This window comes from Macadamia integrifolia, chromosome 11 (assembly GCF_013358625.1).
Source record: "Macadamia integrifolia cultivar HAES 741 chromosome 11, SCU_Mint_v3, whole genome shotgun sequence".
Classification (NCBI taxonomy): domain Eukaryota; kingdom Viridiplantae; phylum Streptophyta; class Magnoliopsida; order Proteales; family Proteaceae; genus Macadamia; species Macadamia integrifolia.
In genome coordinates, this window is record NC_056567.1 from 7,143,607 (window position 1) to 7,161,703 (window position 18,097).

At 39.6% G+C, this 18,097-nt stretch overlaps 1 protein-coding gene across 4 annotated transcripts; it reads right to left on the reverse strand.

The window, feature by feature from the left end:
• Positions 1-227: 227 nt before the first annotated feature.
• Positions 228-3,369, reverse strand: LOC122093244 (transcription factor HHO3-like). Of its 4 annotated transcripts, none has more exons than XM_042663528.1 (5): positions 2,964-3,369; positions 2,540-2,826; positions 2,138-2,459; positions 1,953-2,029; positions 228-797 (listed from the first exon to the last, which is right to left on the reverse strand). In XM_042663528.1, exons 1-5 carry the CDS (start codon positions 3,085-3,087, stop codon positions 447-449), a joined length of 1,161 nt encoding a protein of 386 aa, XP_042519462.1. In that variant the 5' UTR covers positions 3,088-3,369; the 3' UTR covers positions 228-446. The 4 variants fall into 4 exon arrangements, with proteins under 4 accessions (XP_042519462.1, XP_042519464.1, XP_042519463.1 ...); XM_042663530.1 differs by having other exon boundaries at positions 2,138-2,456; positions 2,549-2,826; positions 2,964-3,367; XM_042663529.1 differs by having other exon boundaries at positions 2,138-2,456; positions 2,543-2,826; positions 2,964-3,364.
• Between the last annotated feature and the right edge of the window lie 14,728 nt (positions 3,370-18,097).

Here is an 18,097-nt window from a genome sequence, read left to right on the forward strand (position 1 = left end):
GACACGAAGCCCAAGGTAGTCACACACAGCCCAAGGCGTTACTGTGTTGCGCCACAGAAGAGCCAAATCCTTGTTGTTTCAACCCGAATTCATACAATATTCTACCATCTTTTTCAAAACCCAATATCTTTTTCTTTTTTTTTGGGCAAAACCCAATATCCTTCTTCAGTGCTGCAACAAACAATGTCATGGTTTTCCAAATTTTATGATCTCAGAAGACAAGAAAAGAACAATAAGAGATAATGTGTTAGTTAACCTTTTCTTACACAAGAAGAAAGATAAACCAAAATCTAGACTCTAAAGACATAGTTACATCTTCAATAATAACAAACTCAACCTCATCCCAACTAAATGTGGTCCGTCATTGCCCCATCTTCCTTCCATGTTAATGAGTACAATTTGTTATTACACTCTATAGTCTTCAGTATTCACATGCAAAATCAAAATCATAAAGCTGCTGAAGCTGTGGTAGTATGGATGGAGGAAGACGAAGTTGGGGAATTGGAATGACCCTTCTCGTCGCCTGATTGGCCCCCCCTGTCTTCCAGGTGAGAGGGAGATCGCTGTGATTGCTTCACCGTTGCCGGAGGCGGCGGATGTGGTAATGAAGCTACCGGAGCATAGACTCTATTAGCTGCAACCCCATTCATCTCCCCCTTCACAGTCGATGCCGCCGCAGCAGCATATTCCGGCGGAGGAGCCCAGATGCCTTCCACCACCACAAACTGAGGCTGTTGCAGGTTGTTACCATTAGGAATCCCTGCCGGACTGGGTCGTCTCGTATGTAAACGATATTTCTGTCACAAAATAGTACGCAATCAAATAAATTAGAGAAACCAAACAGACCCTTTTCACATCAAATTTCAAAAATTGAAAGGTAAATTAATGGACAAGTTCAAAATAAATAAATAAATAAATTTATACACAAATCTTTTTTTTAACAGGGATGAAGATTGCTACTGGTTGCGTGGCCACTGGACAAGCAAAAGGACCAATTAGGGCAGGACTATGACTATTCCCTTAAACCAAAAATGGTTGAGAATCTGGTCACATGACCATTGCATCAGTGTAGAACCCAATTAAGGGAAAAGAGGACAAGACTATCCCAGGCAGCATTTTTCCCCTTGAAAAAAAAAAAAAAAATCGTAACCTAATCCCATGGCCACTACATCAACGTAAGGGGATGATCCAATGGTGTCATGTGACGATACCACATGTCAATCATGGCAAGGCGATGATCTAATTGTGCCACATGGCCTAATCACATGTCAATTAAACCATTAGATCATCATCTCATCATGTAATACTCATCCAATGGACGCTAAGGAGAGGAGCCATATCCCAAACCTAGAAAAGCCCTAAGAATCCAACCAAGGGGATAGCGTAGCTTTTTGACCAACCTGTTTGACGTAGAGGCACACCACTAGATAGATTGATTGACATCTGGCATGAACCAAATGCATAGGGAATTGAAATAAAACCATGGGATAATCCCACGGTTACAGTCAATTCCGATATATTTTATCTTGATACAATCTCATTTAAAAGAAACCAACAGAAAAGAATCTAACTGTTAGTCTGAAAATCGTCTGTAACCGCTGCAGTGAACCGGATAACTGAAAATCTTTCAAGACGCGTACCAAGTGTTCTCAGGCATCCCATGCTAAGCAGTTGTTAGGCCCCAGTCCCCACCGCCAAGTCCCTTCATATTGATTGGAATTTGAAAGTGGGGTGATAACCAATCGGAAAAGGCCAATTTTTTTTTTTTTTTTTAAATAAGAAAAGTGGAGAACTCCGCCGACGTTCATGGAATCTTCGATTCTCCACGGCTACGCTTTTTCTTAATTCCCGTTTTTAATTAAATTTTAAACAAACCAAAACCATAAAAGAATTGCTAATAGAGAGATTAAATTAGATTAGATTAGATTATGTTAATTAACAAATTTACAAACCTGTAAATGACTTTTGACTTCGTCATTAGTAAGCCCATCGACCTTCATCAACTCCCTAATCTGTTTAGGCGTTGCAGCTGGAGAATCAAAAAAACCAAAAGGGTCTCTCAGTCTATGTCAATGGAGATCCTCTAAAGTCTAAAAGATCCTAAAGAAGATTTCATTTTGATTTTGCAGAGACATACCATGAGAACCACCCAGTTGTTGAAGTGCATTTAAGAATCGACGATGAAGCTCTGGTGACCAACTTCGCCTGGGCTTCCTCTGTGACTGCCCTTCCTTCTCTTCTCTTTTGCCACTACCACCTCCTTCATTATTATCTGATAAACCTCCATTACCTTCTGCATCAGTAGTAGTTGTTGTAGTTGTAGTAGTGGTAGTAGTAGAGCTTACAGAAATCTTTTGGCCGGAAGATGGAATCGTAGAAACAGATCTCTGAAAAGGGTGAAATGCACCCCCAATTTTATCAGTTTCAATTACTGAGGCCTTTCTTTCAGTTTGATCCTGCAAATTTTCTTTGATTTAGAATTTTAATTCTTCAACAGGGGGAAAATAAGGGAAAGAAAAATGGAATCTTTAAGGTAATGAACCTGAACCTGAACCTGCTTAGGGGATGGATCTGGGTTTGTGTTCCAAAGCTGAACGGATCTTAACCAGTCAATCTTCTTAAGGGATTTATCGTTTCTGTCTTTGGATTTAGGATTGTGTTCTGATTCTTCTTCGGAGGAGGAGGATGATGAGCTTCTCTTTAGAGGGATGAATTCCTCTAACACGGGTCCTTCTTCGCTTGATGTTTGCTCTGAACTATCAGATCTTCCTGGGAAATACTCTGTTCTACCGGCGTTCCCAAGTTGTTGCCGGCAAGCATCGATGGCTGTAAAAACAGAGAAGCCCAGAACCAAAAATGAGCCATCTAAACCCAAACCCATCTTAAAATCATCCTTCACGTGTTCTTAGATTAAGAACCCAGGAAAGAAAATCAAAGAAAACGAGAGATCTAAGGTGAAATACCTTGGGTTACAAGCTCGATGCAGAGGGGAAGTTCGCGATGGAAGACCTGAATCTTACGACGTTCTTCCTGAAGGGCTTCTACATAATCTCGACATCTCTGCATTTGGTCTGCATAATCTTCCATACCTTTTCTGTTAAACGATAATTAGAGAGAGGAAATTAAAATTAAGAATATGGAGAAGGATGAAGAGAGGGAGAAGAAGAAGAAGAAGATTAGAGAGAGATCCGATGGAAGGTTTGGAATGGGATCCTAGTACATGGAATCAAACAAAGAATAATCATGGAAAGAGAGTTTCTGAAGGGATAGGAAGGGTGTGGGGATGCTCTCGATGGCGGTGCGTCGCGTACATGAGGAATCTATTTTATTTGATGAAATGAAGAATGGGTAGTGGGTGGAGATAAGTCTTGTTGAATATTCGATTGGGTTGATTCCTTCGTCCTTAACGTGTGTCCTGGCCCTGACGTGTCCAATATAGAGAGAGAGAACAGCCGAGAAAAGATCAAAATCCTAAAATCCTCTGGCCTCGTGTCTCTCTCTCTCTCTCTCGAAATGTAGCTAGAGGGTAGATTGGGAAGAATAATTTGAGGACCGTTTAAAAGAATCTACTTAACGTGCGCATCTACCAACGCCGCGTATGGAGTCTGGAGTCTGGACAGTATTAATTTAGCCTATTAAATTAAAGGGAAAAAATGGTCTGCCCTTTCGGATTCTTTAAGAGCCGTTTACCGTACTCCAGTAGCTTCAACGAAGCAGCATTTTTCCCATTTTTTTCCTTTTTTGCCTTTTTTTTTTTTTTTTGCTACCAGTCGTGCCACTACGACAATGTCCTTGTACACTCATAATCCGTAGATATAAAATCTATTAAATGAAGAAAGAGAAAAATGATTCTATATTCACGAATCAGAACTGTTCTTGTACATTCTCATACATGAACTGAAACTGTTCTCGGATTTTGATCCCTAGAGAGTCCAACCATATCCGACAGTTGGGAATATCTTGAGCACCCACCTTGACATAGAATCAGATTCTTTCAAATGTGTTTAATGCGTATGTGCACTACCAATGTGCGCAAGGTGAGAGGATCCAACTTCAGCACTAGAAAGGATCCAGACCCACCTTGGTATGTACCTCAAGGGCTTCAAGTGGCTTGATGTGGGTTGGGCTCTTTCCCGCACTAGAGAAAATCTAAATCCTACCTCTTTGCACATGAGGGGGGCGAAAAGATTACCCTACGCTAATTAGATGCATGTATGCCTCCCCCAAATTGGCCTCACGGTAATGTAGTCATAATATGATAGGAAGATAATATTTCCAATAGAACAAAGAATCAATTTTCAATTTTAGTATTTTTTTTTTGTGTGTGTAAATATCTAGTAGTTAATGAAAATAATGATTCATCTTATTGAAAAAAGGATCTAATTTCCCCACACCGATGTGAATGAAAATCCATCCATCGCGGGGATCCAAGTCACTCAGGGGTAGGGTGAGGGCATGAGAGATGATGTCCCTTCAATTTGCACGTCACTGAGTGGTGAAGGAAAACTTCTTTAATTACGAAAAAAATATGCATTACTTTAGGCATCATGAGGACAAGACACTCTAATGAGAATTTGTCAAAGAATTACTTTTCTTTTTAATAAGATCAAAGAATCATATCTTGACGGATATGTGTGTGTTTGTGTGTGAGAGAGAGAGAGAGAAAGAGAATCATGAACTATATGTGCACCACCTCTACTCCGGACCTAGATCCTCTCCAATGCGTGAAGGTGTCCAACGAACATCCAATGGCTATACAACACTTAAGTTGCATGTCTGGGTATTGGCATTCAGCGGAAGCAAGTTGGGCACACTTGCACGCTAGAGAGGAATCGTTCCTGCTACTTCACGACAGTTAGATTTGAGGAGACACTTCTATTTAGGGGTGTCAATCAGTCAAGCCGAGTCTCAGTCTGGCTTGACGGGCCTATGTTCTTGGACGATGACCTATCTATTTAAGGAATGAGACGGTCTCAGTTAGTGTCGTGTCGGGCTCGGTCGGGTTTCGGGCTTTAATTGGGTTTCTCTTAATCAGGTTATAATCAAGCCTTAAACAGGTAATGTACCAATAAAGCCTTAAACGGGCCTTAAACGGTCTTTACTTTTCTTAGATTTAAGATACTTTAATTTATTTTGTTGAATCATCAACAATTTTGAAAATATATTATACTTAATTACAATCAAATAATTGAAAAAAATATCAATATATACCCTAATCTATCCCAAAAAAATCAAAATATCCATATAAACGATCGGGCTAAAGTGGCCAAGTCGAGCTTGTAAACTATCGGGCTAAACGTGTGGAGGCACATCGGGCTTACCCCTTGCACTATGTACTACCTATTTATAAACACATCAGTCCAAGTAGGGCCATAAATGTGTCGGGCTTGGTCAGGCCTACCGGTGCGGGCCTTGAATTGACCACCCTACTTCTATTATTGCATTGATTTGGTCCAACGATGACTAGCTTTGTAAAGACTGATCCGTACTTGTTTCCTTAATTTTAGTGTCTAAAGAAAGGGAAAAAATTGTGCATCGCACAAATGAATGGGTCCCATTGTTGGATGTATCTCATCGAAGGAGTCTGTTTTAAGCCTTGGCTATGTTTGGTAGCCAAGAAAAGAAAATAAAATAAAAATGTATAAAATACATAATAAGATAAAACTCATAATTACAAAATGATTTTTTGATGTGTCTATCTATTTCCTCAAATTCAATTGTTTTTGAATTTTTTCTTTTCTTTTCTTTTCTCGGCTACCAAACATAGCCTGAAGTTGAAAGGAAAGGGAGTGAATAGAGATACCTATGGAAGATGGAAGATTTCGGACCCACTGTTGGATTGTTTTCATTGAAATTTAAATAATTTTTCCCTGGATGATGAAAATAATAGTTTATAAGAAGATTTGAAAAATAGAACATTTTTTTTATCAGAAGAAAAAAAAAATATTATTAACTACTAAAATAAGTGTCCATCAAGATATTAAGATCCCTAATTAGTGTTTTCAAGTTCATAGCCCTGTGGACTAAGGCTTTGACCGAAAAAATTAGGTCATTGTTACTTTTGTAACAAAACTTCAGTTTATTCCAACAAGAGGGGTATTGCGCATCGTGGCCATAAGTTTGTGCTGTCAGGAAACATGATATTCTCCAACTCCCTTGTATCACTCCAGATTTCATCTATCTCCCATCCTTTTTTCCTAGCTTAGTTTATCCCATATAGTAGGCTCCTTGTTGTTGTCTCAAGAGTTTTGCTTGTTAGCATATAATTAATATAAAGTAAGATACACTTCCCTTTGGTTATAAGCAAAACAGCCCAGCTAGAAATGTTTTTGGTGTTATCAATGGTCCCTGTGCAAATTAGAGCTTTTTGATTGAGATAAGGGGTTATTGTCTAGGTTAGTGTAGGGTCACCTATCGTTCATCAGAGTGTTTGGGGATGCCATTAGAGATCCAGTACTCTACCTATTGTAGTATGATATACGGATTGGGTCTAGCATGTTTAAAGGAGACTTGGTTCCTGTGTTTCCAAATGTAGTAACACATAACAATAAAAACACTGAAAATGAAATCCAATTTATTTGAAGGAATGGTGTTAGAATTAAAGAAAAACATGATTAAGTTTGAAAAGGAATAACCATTTAATAGTTCAATTTTTTAAGGCCCAAAGGACCAGCAACTCATATCCTTTTTGAGAACTCATAAGAGAGGAAGACATGCCAAGTATTCTCATGTTAGTTGTGACACAAACTACAAATAGGGTCAATATCCACCAATTTTCTTAGAATGTCTTTAGTGGGGATTCCTTCATGTGCTATTCTCCAAAAGAAAAGTTTAAATTTATGGTGAATTTTAAGCTTCCATAAATAGAGCCACCAGTGCGAGCATGGAGTTATGCAAGTACACCTATTTGAGGATCCATTGGAGTTAGTAAAAATACTAGATTTGAGAAATTTGACAGCTATTTTAGTGGAGAAAGATCCATGTTTTGAGAGGAGACTCCACCATTTATCATTATTATCAGAAATAGGAATTCGAAGGATCTTGTTAGTTAAGGAAACAGGGAATAATGAATTTAACAAACTAACATTCCATTCAGCCCCCAACATAAAATCATTAACTTTCAAGAAGTGTGGAGGATGGTTTTTGAAAAAGATGAAGTTTGTAAGGGAAGAGGTGGGAATGGATTTGATCCACGGATCAGTTCAAAATTTTGTGTCCTTACCATTGCCAATTTTTAAGAAGATCATTTTTTGGAGAGTTGGGAGGATACTTACAATGTTGTTCCAACAAATCAATCCTCTTTTACACAGAGTTTGTTGATACAAATATTGACCTGTTAGGGAAGTATTTAGCTTTCAAGATCTGTGTCCATAAAGAATGCTCATTTATGAGGAGGCGCCATCTAAGTTTCACACGTAAGGCTTTGTTTTGAGTCTCTGAATGACGAATTCCAAGGCCTCCCTGAAATTTGGGTAAGCATATTTTATGCCATCCAATGAGATGAATTTTTTTGAACTTGTCCGAGTTTCCGTTTAAAAAATGCAAGTATGTGGAATCGAATTTCCTACACAACACTTTAAGAAAGGTAAAACAAAACATCAAATAAGATGGAATTGAGAAGAGAGCAGATTGGACAAGAATTGTCTTGCTAGCATAAGAGAGAAATTTAGCTTTCCATAATCCAAGTTTCAATTCCACTCTTTTGACCACCTGGTTGGAAGAACGGGATTTTGCCCTATGATGGAAGAGACAAGTCCTAAGGTAGGACTTAGGAGGAGTCACAACTCATTTCCTTAATTCCAAGAGCACTGTTCAAAGATAACCTGACATCAATAGGTACATTGGAGTTGAAAGCAAGATCATTCTTATCCAGATTAATAGTTAACCCTGACAGGTAAGCAAAAAGGTCTAAAATGCATCAAATGGTAGAAATATCTTCATGTGAAGCATTGCAGAAGATGAATGTATCATCAACAAAATATAGATGAGAGATTTTAGAAGCATATCTGGAAGTTTTGATTCCCTTAAATAGGTTGAGGTCTCCGTAGGTAGTGAGAAGGTGGGAAAGGCCTTCCACAGCCATGATGAACAAGAAAGGGCTCAAGGGGCATCCTTCTCTCGACGGTTCAAAGAAATCAAAAGCAGAACCTTTTAGTTTGATGGAAAAGGAAGAGGAGCTTACTAGGTAGCTAATAAGATAACACTATTTCTCATCAAAGCCCAAAAACTCAAAAATAGCTTTCACGCACCCCATTCAAGTTTATAGTAGGCTTTGGCCATGTCAAGTTAGAGGAAAAGTGTTTCTATGGGGGAGTAATTCTTGTGCATCTGTAAGGGCCAAGGTGAGAGAGTATTCACAGAAAAGTCATTTTCCCTTTCATAGTGGGAGAGTTGGTCATCCCCCCCCCCCCAATCATATGTCTAGGTGCAAGGGCTACATCTTCCCATAGAAAACATTTTCTCAAGATTAAAATAAGGAGTCATCCTTTTCCCACGTCGTAACCTCTCCACTTCATCTCACACTATCCATGGATGTAGATCCCGCACTCTAGATGAGTCCCGTTCCTTTACCCAAGTGGTAACCTTTCCAACCCATCTCACAAAACAGTTAGAGAGAGAGAGAGAGAGAGAGAGAGTTTTCATAAGAGAAATTTTTCTTCCACCTATAGATGATGGTTCACCCACCATCTTAGGGTTTACAAACCCTATAGAGTTTTAGTATGTTCCTAAAATACCTTCTCGATTCCTTCTCCTACCTATCCCACACCGGTGGTGAATGGTAACTGAGGATCTAGGAAAACTTAGTCCTCCTTAAACCATAAGAACAAATTTGTTGGATGGAACATTTGGGCAATGACAGCTTCATTTATAGGGAGGATAATTTTTTTTTTTTAATGAACTATTTGGAAGAATAATTATGACTTTATATCCTCTACAAATGGGTGTATGAAAACTTCCCAAAAGAAAAACCCTTACCTAAAATTTAAATCTGAACTTTGAAATGACATCATGGTCCTAAGAATTTGCTCTACTCTCTCGAATCCAGTTTGGGTCCATTCTAGAAGAAAAAACTCTAGATATCTGGAATATGAAAACTCGAAGGCTGAACCAGATTAGGTTAGAATCAATTAGGATTGATCCGGATCTCGATTCTACAAATGGGTGTATGAAAACTTCCCAAAAGAAAAACCCTTACCTAAAATTTAAATCTGAACTTTGAAATGACATCATGTTCCTAAGAATTTGCTCGACTCTCTCGAATCCAGTTTGGGTCCATTCTAGAAGAAAAAACCCTAGATATCTGGAATATGAAAACTCCAAGGCTGAACCAGATTAGATTAGAATCAATTAGGATTGATCCGGATCTCGATTCTGGGTTTTAAACCCTAAGTGAGATTTATCAATTATCTGGGGTAAGGTGGGTTTTCTTCATCCTTATATAGACATATGTCACATTTCCAAGCCTATCAAACTTCTCTACGTAGCCAGCAAGTGTCCCTGATGAAGTAGTTAAGTACCAGTACTGGTGGGCTACATTAACACCACTTTTCAAAATTAATGATTTAGTTTGTGGAGTATGCACTGACTTTTGGACCAAGTTTGTCTAAGCCAACAGTGAATAAGAATCCGTTCACCACTTGAGGGTGTGAAGGAGATGGGGTGAGGTCTCTCGACTCTTTCATCAGGCGGTGAGATCGTGCGGTGAATGAAAACTTCTCCCCCTCTACCCTACTTATACTCATCAGTGAAGCTTTAATCCTTCAATACTTTCGACCTCCCGTGTATTTAATGCTTTATGAGCAATCACTTCTATTTTGTTAATCATTTTGTCTTCTCTATTTAATGTTTTATGAGGAATCACTTTGCTCATAATTTGCACTCGGACTTAGGTGTCTGATAGCTTGAACCAATCTGATTAATTCCCCTTTATCCCTCCAACTATGTATTAAATGGATTTATCTTCTAAGTTGATTTAATATTTATTCAGCTTAAATACTTGGTCAAGATATAACTATACCAGTTTGGGATTTTCATAAGCTACATTGTTGACATATTAATACAAAGTGATTTTTGCTTAATTTAGAATTCAATATTTTAAATTACTAATGTATTTTTATTGATTGCTAACGAAGCTTATGTAGGATAGCCTTTCATATGATGGTTTGAACTCCCAATGAACCTTGGCTAAAGTTGACAATTGTCTCATTCTTTAGAATGCATAATATTTTAGTAAATGAGCCCAATTGTAAAATTTTCTTCATCGCTCTTCCTTAGTGTGTTATGCTATTGCTTAGAAATTTAAATTTTTTTACTTATTGCATAATTTTAAAATTCTCATTGGTAATTTTCATTTGAGATAGGAGATCAGTCTTTGCACTTTAAGTTTGTTTTCTAGCTTTGCTTCTTAGTTTCTTCTTTTGCATGAATTATTTAGTTTAGTTTAATTTGTATGTGTCTCTTCTTAGTTTTGCTTTTTTTTTTTTTTTTTCACGTATTATTTCTAAATAGGTTAGAGCATCGGTATAACCACTTAATACTTAGTCCCTCAAACTAATGAAATCTTAATATGTAATATGTTCATCTTAGATGGCTTGAATAAAGTTCTTAAAGGTATCTGGGACTTTAAGAGATCGGTGAAGGTGTGTAAACTTTAGTCCCACATCGTTTAAGGAAGATTAATGACCTAGCTAATAACCCATAGCCCCGTTAACATGATACAATACATTTTAAAGCTTTGAGGCCAATGGGCTAAAGAGGATAATATTATGCAAGGTTAATGGGGTCAATGCGTTACAAAAAGATTATAACATCCAAGAATACGGTAAGTAACCCCTGGTACTTGTAATATTTTTGGTGAAAACACCGAGCACAAGTTCACCAAGAAGCCTCATGGACAACAGATAATACAGTGAGTAGGAGAAGAGTTAGGAGGGTACCAACAACTGCAACTCATAGCGGAAGGAACTCGATTGACCAAGATAGATGAAGCAATTAAGACTTTGCTATCATTTTAATATGCTCGACTCCAAGATTTAACTGAATTCAAGAAAAGCATTGAAGCCAATTTTTCAGAGATCCGTAGTACCCTACAACAATTCATGTCTAATGTTAATGTTCGATTGGATTCTTTACAATCCATTAATGGTGCTTCTACAACTGAAGATGAAACAAGACATAAGGGTTTGATAATTCCAGCAACTCCTAATCAGTTTTCTATGGGTAGATCTATGAGGCTTGATGTACCAAGATTTGATGGGACAAATGTAGTTGCGTGGGTTTTCAAAGCTACACAGTTCTTTGAGTTCCATCAGACACCACAAGACCAGAGGATTCTTATATCTTCTTTTCATATGGAGGGACCTGCACTTTCTTTGTTTCAATGGATGCATTCTAATAAATTGATTGTTTCTTGGCCTCGATTTTTACAAGCTCTCAAATTTAGGTTTGGTACATCAATCTATGAAGATCCTAAAGGAAAATTGGCTAAAGTGCAACAAGTGGCTACGGTAGCAGCATACTAGGCCCAATTTGAGGAAATATCAACTCAGATTCATGGCTTATCAGAGGATTTTTTTCATAAGTTTTTTCAAATCTAGTCTAAAACCCGAGTTGAGGAAGGAATTATTAGTGGCTCAACCTTGTTATTTGGTACAAGCTATGGCCTTGGCCAAGCTGCAGGAGGACAAATATAATGATTTGAAGCAGTGTTGGAGGAAACCTTGGAATAAGTACAGCAATACAGGCTCTCACTCTATTCCACAAGGTGCATTTCAGCAGACTCATCTGGTACTTCCTTTCAATAAGCCTCTTTTACCAACCTCTATTTGTAGACCTCCAATTTGGAGATTGTCTCCAACGGAATTGAAGAAGAAAAGAGACAAGGGTCAATGTTATTACTGCGATGAAAAATATTTTCCTGGTCATAAATGTAAAAATAAATGTTTCTTGTTGATTTCTAATGAAGATAGTGATTTAACTGTGGACTCTGAGGATGTTGTTTATGAAGACATCTTGCAAGATAATATAGATATAATCATTCCAGAGGTAAGCATACATGCGTTAGTGGTGTAGGGGGTTCCTAGGCGACTAGGTTTCCTACAAGATTAACTAACTAGGTAGGGTTAACTCAAGGGACTTGGGTAAACAGGACAAAAGAAACTCAGCAAACAAGATTTAACATGTAATATAGAATGAAACTAATAAACAAAGTAGCAAAAAGCAGTAATAATCTAGGAAGAAAAACACATAAACTCACTCAAGCTTCAAGGGGAAACATGGGATAAGGACCATGGCAGCAATCAAAATTAGGTTATAGCACTAGTTTATTAAGCATCAAAAGTTGAGAGAAACCCCATGCTATATGCTCTAAGATCAGTTATACTAGTAATAAGAAGACCAGCAATATATAAGGCAAACAATGTGGTAAATAAAAATGTTAAGCAATGGCTAAAAGGGGGGGTGGGTTTTAATGGAAGTAACAGAGTAAATAATGAGGGGATAATGGAGGGAATGGGAGGGTTTATTTTATACTTATCTGTTGCCCAAGTCTGAGAGTAAAGAAGACAGCTCAGATTTGAAGATGGTGCCAAGCAGTAATCCGTTCATTGAAAGGAGATCAGCAGCAACCCAGGTGATGATCTATCCACGTAGTATGGCCTTCAGTTGTTGCAAACAGAGGCTGCAATAGTGCAGCAATAGTAATTGAGAATAACAGCAGCAGCAGAGAACATCCAACAGTAGTAGACAGTAAACAGCAGCAGCAAAGAACATTCAACAGCAGTGGACAGTAAACAGTAGTAGTAAAAGGGAATTGGAAGAGAGAGAGAGGGAGGCAAGAGAAGAGAGTAGAGAGAATCGAGAGAATAAATATAGAAAAAGGCAAGAAAGAGAGTGAGAAATACGAGATTGAAAGAGAGAGAGAATCATGAGAGGGGTGGGGGTTTTGCTCCTTGGATGTTTTTCAAGTCACAGTCATTAATTAGAACCGTGGCCAATGGCCTTACATAAATAAGAGATTAATTACTAAAAAGAAAAGATTATTCTAAGAATGCTATTTCATAAACAAATAAACTTTCTAAAAAGAAATCAATAGGATAATCACTTAGTTTTCTAATTAGCTTAAAGACTCAAATAAATAAAATCCTAGGAAATAAAACTACTAAACTATCAGATTTAGTGGCGGCCACACAATCTTAGCAAATTTTAGAAGGAGAGGACTTAATCCAGCGCTGGGAAAGCTGGATCGAGCCTTCCTTTATTCTTCTTCTTTCTTCATCTTCCTTCTTCTAATCCTGCAACCACAAAAAATGTTGGGTCTTCTTCTTCCTTCGGCTATACATCTTGATGTCCCCATCAACTCTCTCCGGCTTGGAAGAATTCACCTCCGGTGAATTAAAACTCATGTAATAGTCAAGTAGATCTGAGTTGAGTTGTTGGACTTCTTACATTGTGATCCAGGTGTTGTCAATTTTCAGACGTCCACGCCACTTGACCAAGAACTCTCTGGAACCTCCAGTGTGTGTAGACACAATCTTCTCATCAAAGATTTTCTCAATCTCTTCAGTCCTTCTTGTGACCATAGGCACAGGTGGTAATGAGGTGGGGGGAAGTGGTTGGTTTGGTTCAGTAGTCTCATCAATGGTGAAGGGGAAGTCCTCAAAATCATCAGGATAGAAAGAGGTAATGGTAGAGGTACTATGGTATGGGACTAGGTCTTCAACATTGAAAATATTACTGATTTCCATACTAGTTGGTAGATCAAGAACATACGCATTGACACCTATCCTCTTGAGTACTTTGAACGGACCTGTGCTACGAGCATGTAGCTTGCTCGTTTTTCCCCTAACAAAATATTGCGGCTTAATTCTAACCATCACCATATCACCCTCTTGAAACTCTTATAGCCTTCTGTGCACATCTGCCTTCGACTTATATTGCTTGTTGCTCAGTGTTATCTATATTCTTATACCTGCATTCAAATCATATATATGCTGAGCAAAAGACTCAGCTGACTGGGAGGTCCTGGAACTAGACACGACTGGGATAATGTCTATGGGTGCCCGGGGCTAGTATCCTAAACAGATCTCAAAGGGGGACAGACCAGTGGTATGGTTCTTAGAACTATTATACGCAAACTCATCCTGGCTAAGGACTCGATCCCAACTGCTAAGGTGTTCCCCTATGAGGCAACGCAATAAATTCCCTAAGCTCCTATTGATAACCTCGATTTAACCATCGGTCTGAGGGTGGAAAGCTGAGGAGAAACGGAGATTCGTGCCCATCATCCGCCACAGGGTCTTCCAAAAATGACTAGTGAACTTAACATCCCTGTCGAACACTATGGTGAGGGGCAACTAATAGTACTTGACAACCTCATTAAAGAAAAATATGGCTACTATGGATGCATCAGAGGTCTTAGAGCATGGGATGAAATAGGTCATCTTCGAGAAGCGGTCCACAACCACAAACAAAATCATGGCCCCTCGAAGTTTTTTGATAGACCAAGCATGAAGTCCATGCTAAGGTCTTGCCGAGGGGAATGGGGAACAGGTAGGGGAGTGTACAAACCCGTGTTTTGCTTTTGTTGTTTGGCAGTCTAGCATGTCCTACACTGACTCACAACTCTAGCAACATCCTTCTTCAGTCCTAGCCAAAAGAATCGATCCTCAATAAGGGTGATGGTCTTATCTCGATCGAAATGGCCAGCGACTCCCCCAGCATGCAATTCCCAGATCAAGAAATCTCAGAGTGAAGTCCTGGGAATGCACAACTTGCTTCCTTTAAAAATGAAGCCCTCCCTAAGTAGGTAGTCCGAGCGGTTGACTGGGTTACCTTCACTCAAGGAAGTGAACGGCTCACTAAAATCAGGATAGGTGGGGTATTGGTCCTTAACTCGCTCGAACCCTATAACCTTTACACTCATTGCCTGGAGTAGCACACTAGCCCGACTCCTAGCATTGATGCTACTAAGGAACATGTTCACCCGGCTCAATGCATCTGCAATAGTATTCTCGACACCAGGTCTGTGCTTAAGTACAAAAATGTACTCTTGGAGAAACTCAACCCACTTGGCATCCCTTTGGTTAAGTTTCTTTTGGGCACTCAGGTATCTCAAAGCCTGGTGGTCAGATAATAGAACGAATTCTTACGGTAAAAGGTAATGTTGCCAATAGCGCAGTGATTGAAAACCGCATAGAATTCCTTGTCGTATGTGGAATATCGTTGCCTGGCTTCATTAAGCTTCTCACTAAAATAGGCAACATGGTGGTCCTCTTGTCCTAGGACACCAATTATCCCAATACCAGATGCATCGCAATTCACTTCAAAGACCTTAAAGAAATCTGGGAGGCACAGGACTGGAGCTTCAGTTATAAGCTTTTTAATCTCATTAAAGGTCTTCGTAGCACTCTTAGTCCATTGAAACTTCTTCATTTTCATACAATCGGTGATAGGAGACATAATGAAACTAAACCGATAGATGAACCTCCTGTAGCAAGTGGCTAAGCCATGAAAGCTTCTTACCTCATGGACATTAGTTGGCTCAGGTCACTCTACAATTGCTCTCACTTTCTCAGGGTCAGCAGAAACTCCCTAAGTTGACACAACAAATCCTAGGAAGATGACTTGATCACTCATGAAGGTGCACTTCTTAAGGTTGATATAGAGTTTCTCTTGTAAGAGCATATGAAAAACCTTCTGTAAGTGATCCAAGTGGGAAGACAGAGTCTTACTATAGATGAGGATGTCATCAAAGTAAACCATTAGGAACTTGCCAATGAATGGTTGAAGCACTTGATTCATTTTCCTCATGAAGGCGTTAGGTTCATTTGACAAGCCAAAAGGCATGACTAACCACTCAAAGAGGCCATCCTTCGTTTTGAAAGGTGTCTTCCACTCATCTCCAGGCCTAACCCTAATCTGGTGGTACCTGCTCTTGAGATCAATCTTCGAAAAGATGGAAGAGTTGGTCATCATATCCAATATGTCATCAAGCCTAGGGATAGGGAACCTATACTTGATGCTGATCTTATTAATGGCCCTACTATCAACACACATACACCAGGTGCCATCTTTCTTTGGCGTGAGCAGGCTGGTACAACACATGGGCTAAGGCTTTCCCTAATGAATCCCTTCTATAACAGTTCATCCACTTTCCGTTTGAGTTCAGCATGTTCTTTTGGATTCATTCGATAATGGGGTAAGTTCGGAAGAGAGGATCTTGGAACTAAGTCAATAGCGTGTTGGATGTCATACATAGGCGATAACTCATCAAGTAGTTCCTTAGGGAATAACCTCTTGAATTTCTTCAACAAGGGTCGCACTTCTCTAGGAGCCTCAGTGAATAAGCGTGACCTATCGGTATTACTCTGTACAGCAACTAGAGCATAAATCATCCCTGACTCGTGACACTCCCCTTCAAATTGTTGTTGATTTAGAATGTTGAGTGTTTTGATGGGGGTGTGTAACCTTAGCTTCCCTAAGGGCACTTGGGGTCAGTCTGATCTTCTTCCCTTTGAACTCAAAGACATAGGTGTTAGACTTCCCGTAATTGGTGACATCCAGGTCATATAACCAAGGTCTACCTAGGATGATGTGGGCAATATCCATCTCTAGGACATCACACCACACTCGATCCTCATATCCTGCAAAGTGTAGGGGAACTAAACATCTCAGATTAACGTAGGCAACCTTGTAAGGCTTAGGGTGGGGTTCAAGTTTGAGGCCCATTCCAGCAATAGCGCTCTTGGTGACCACATTCATGCAACTCCCGCTGTCTATGGCGACGCGGTAGTTCTTGCCCTAATGACATATGTAAGTGATCAAAATATTAGTTCGTCGCCAATCATCGCTACTCCTAGGTTGTGAGACCATGCAACACACAATGCCAAGCTTGAGGTCACCGACCTCCTCGGTGTCCTCATCAGATATGGTCTCATCAGGTCTATGGTCCTCATACTCATGGTCCTGAAACTCCTCTTGGTCACCTTATTCAGGGGTCTGCTCTCTCACATAAAGATTCCTATTGGGACACTCTCTGAAGAAGTGACCAAACCCGGGACACTTGAAGCACTGTTGTTGCCCATTACTCTTGGGTGCTTCTCCCAAAATTCCTTTACCCTTGTTATCAAATTGACATTGTGGTGCAGTAGTGGGTTTTGGGAATCTAGTTGAGCCTTGGGGTGATTTTCTAAATTGGGACTCCCCAGTTTGATAGCTCTTTCTCTGAGAATAAGTTCTCAGAGGATTCCACCTCAAGGGCTATCCTGAAGGCTTGTGGAACGTCTCGCACCACGTGGGGTGCCATAAGAGACTGAATTTCGGAGTTGAGTCCAGTAAAGAATCTGGAGAGTGTTTGCTCAACATCCTTCCGATTACAGCATCTAATTTTCAATTCATTGAACTTGCTCATGTATTCGATCACAATCAACTTTCCTTGCTTCAGTGTATTTATTTCATTCAACAACTGGAGCCTATAAGTGATAGGCAAAAATTCCCTCTTGAGCCGCTCTTGCATCTCTACCCAGGTAGTGATTGGCTCAAGTCCTAGGTGATCCTCTTGGTACTCTAGGTCTGTTTAGAAGTCCTGGGCAGCCCCAATAAGCTTGAACTTAGCAAATTAGTAGCGGACTTCCTCTGGTATATCATAGAAATCGAAGTACCTATCCATCTACTTGATCCAATCCAGAAAGATCCTAGTATCAATCTGACCATCATAAGTAGGGGCATCTACCTTAATCATCCGTCTGACATCAAAGCCCCTATCAAGATGCTCATAACCCTCATCATCTCCATATTTGGTTTGGCATCTTGGCGGTGGGCCTCGACCCCTACCCCGATCCCTACCACGCCCTAGGCCTTGAAAGTTATTCCCTATATGGTCATAATTATTAGTCTGGTTATTCTCATTTACTTCCTCAGGGTTAGGACCTCTGCCCCTAGGTTCAGTACCAGTTGTGTTACGGCCTTACCGTCCATCAGGATTTTGGGCACTTGTCTCGAGGGTAGCCAACTTATCGGTAAGGGATTGGAGATGGACAGCTTGCATTTCCTGTGTGGCTTGAATGGCTTTCATGAATTCAGCCAGTTGCTCAGATTG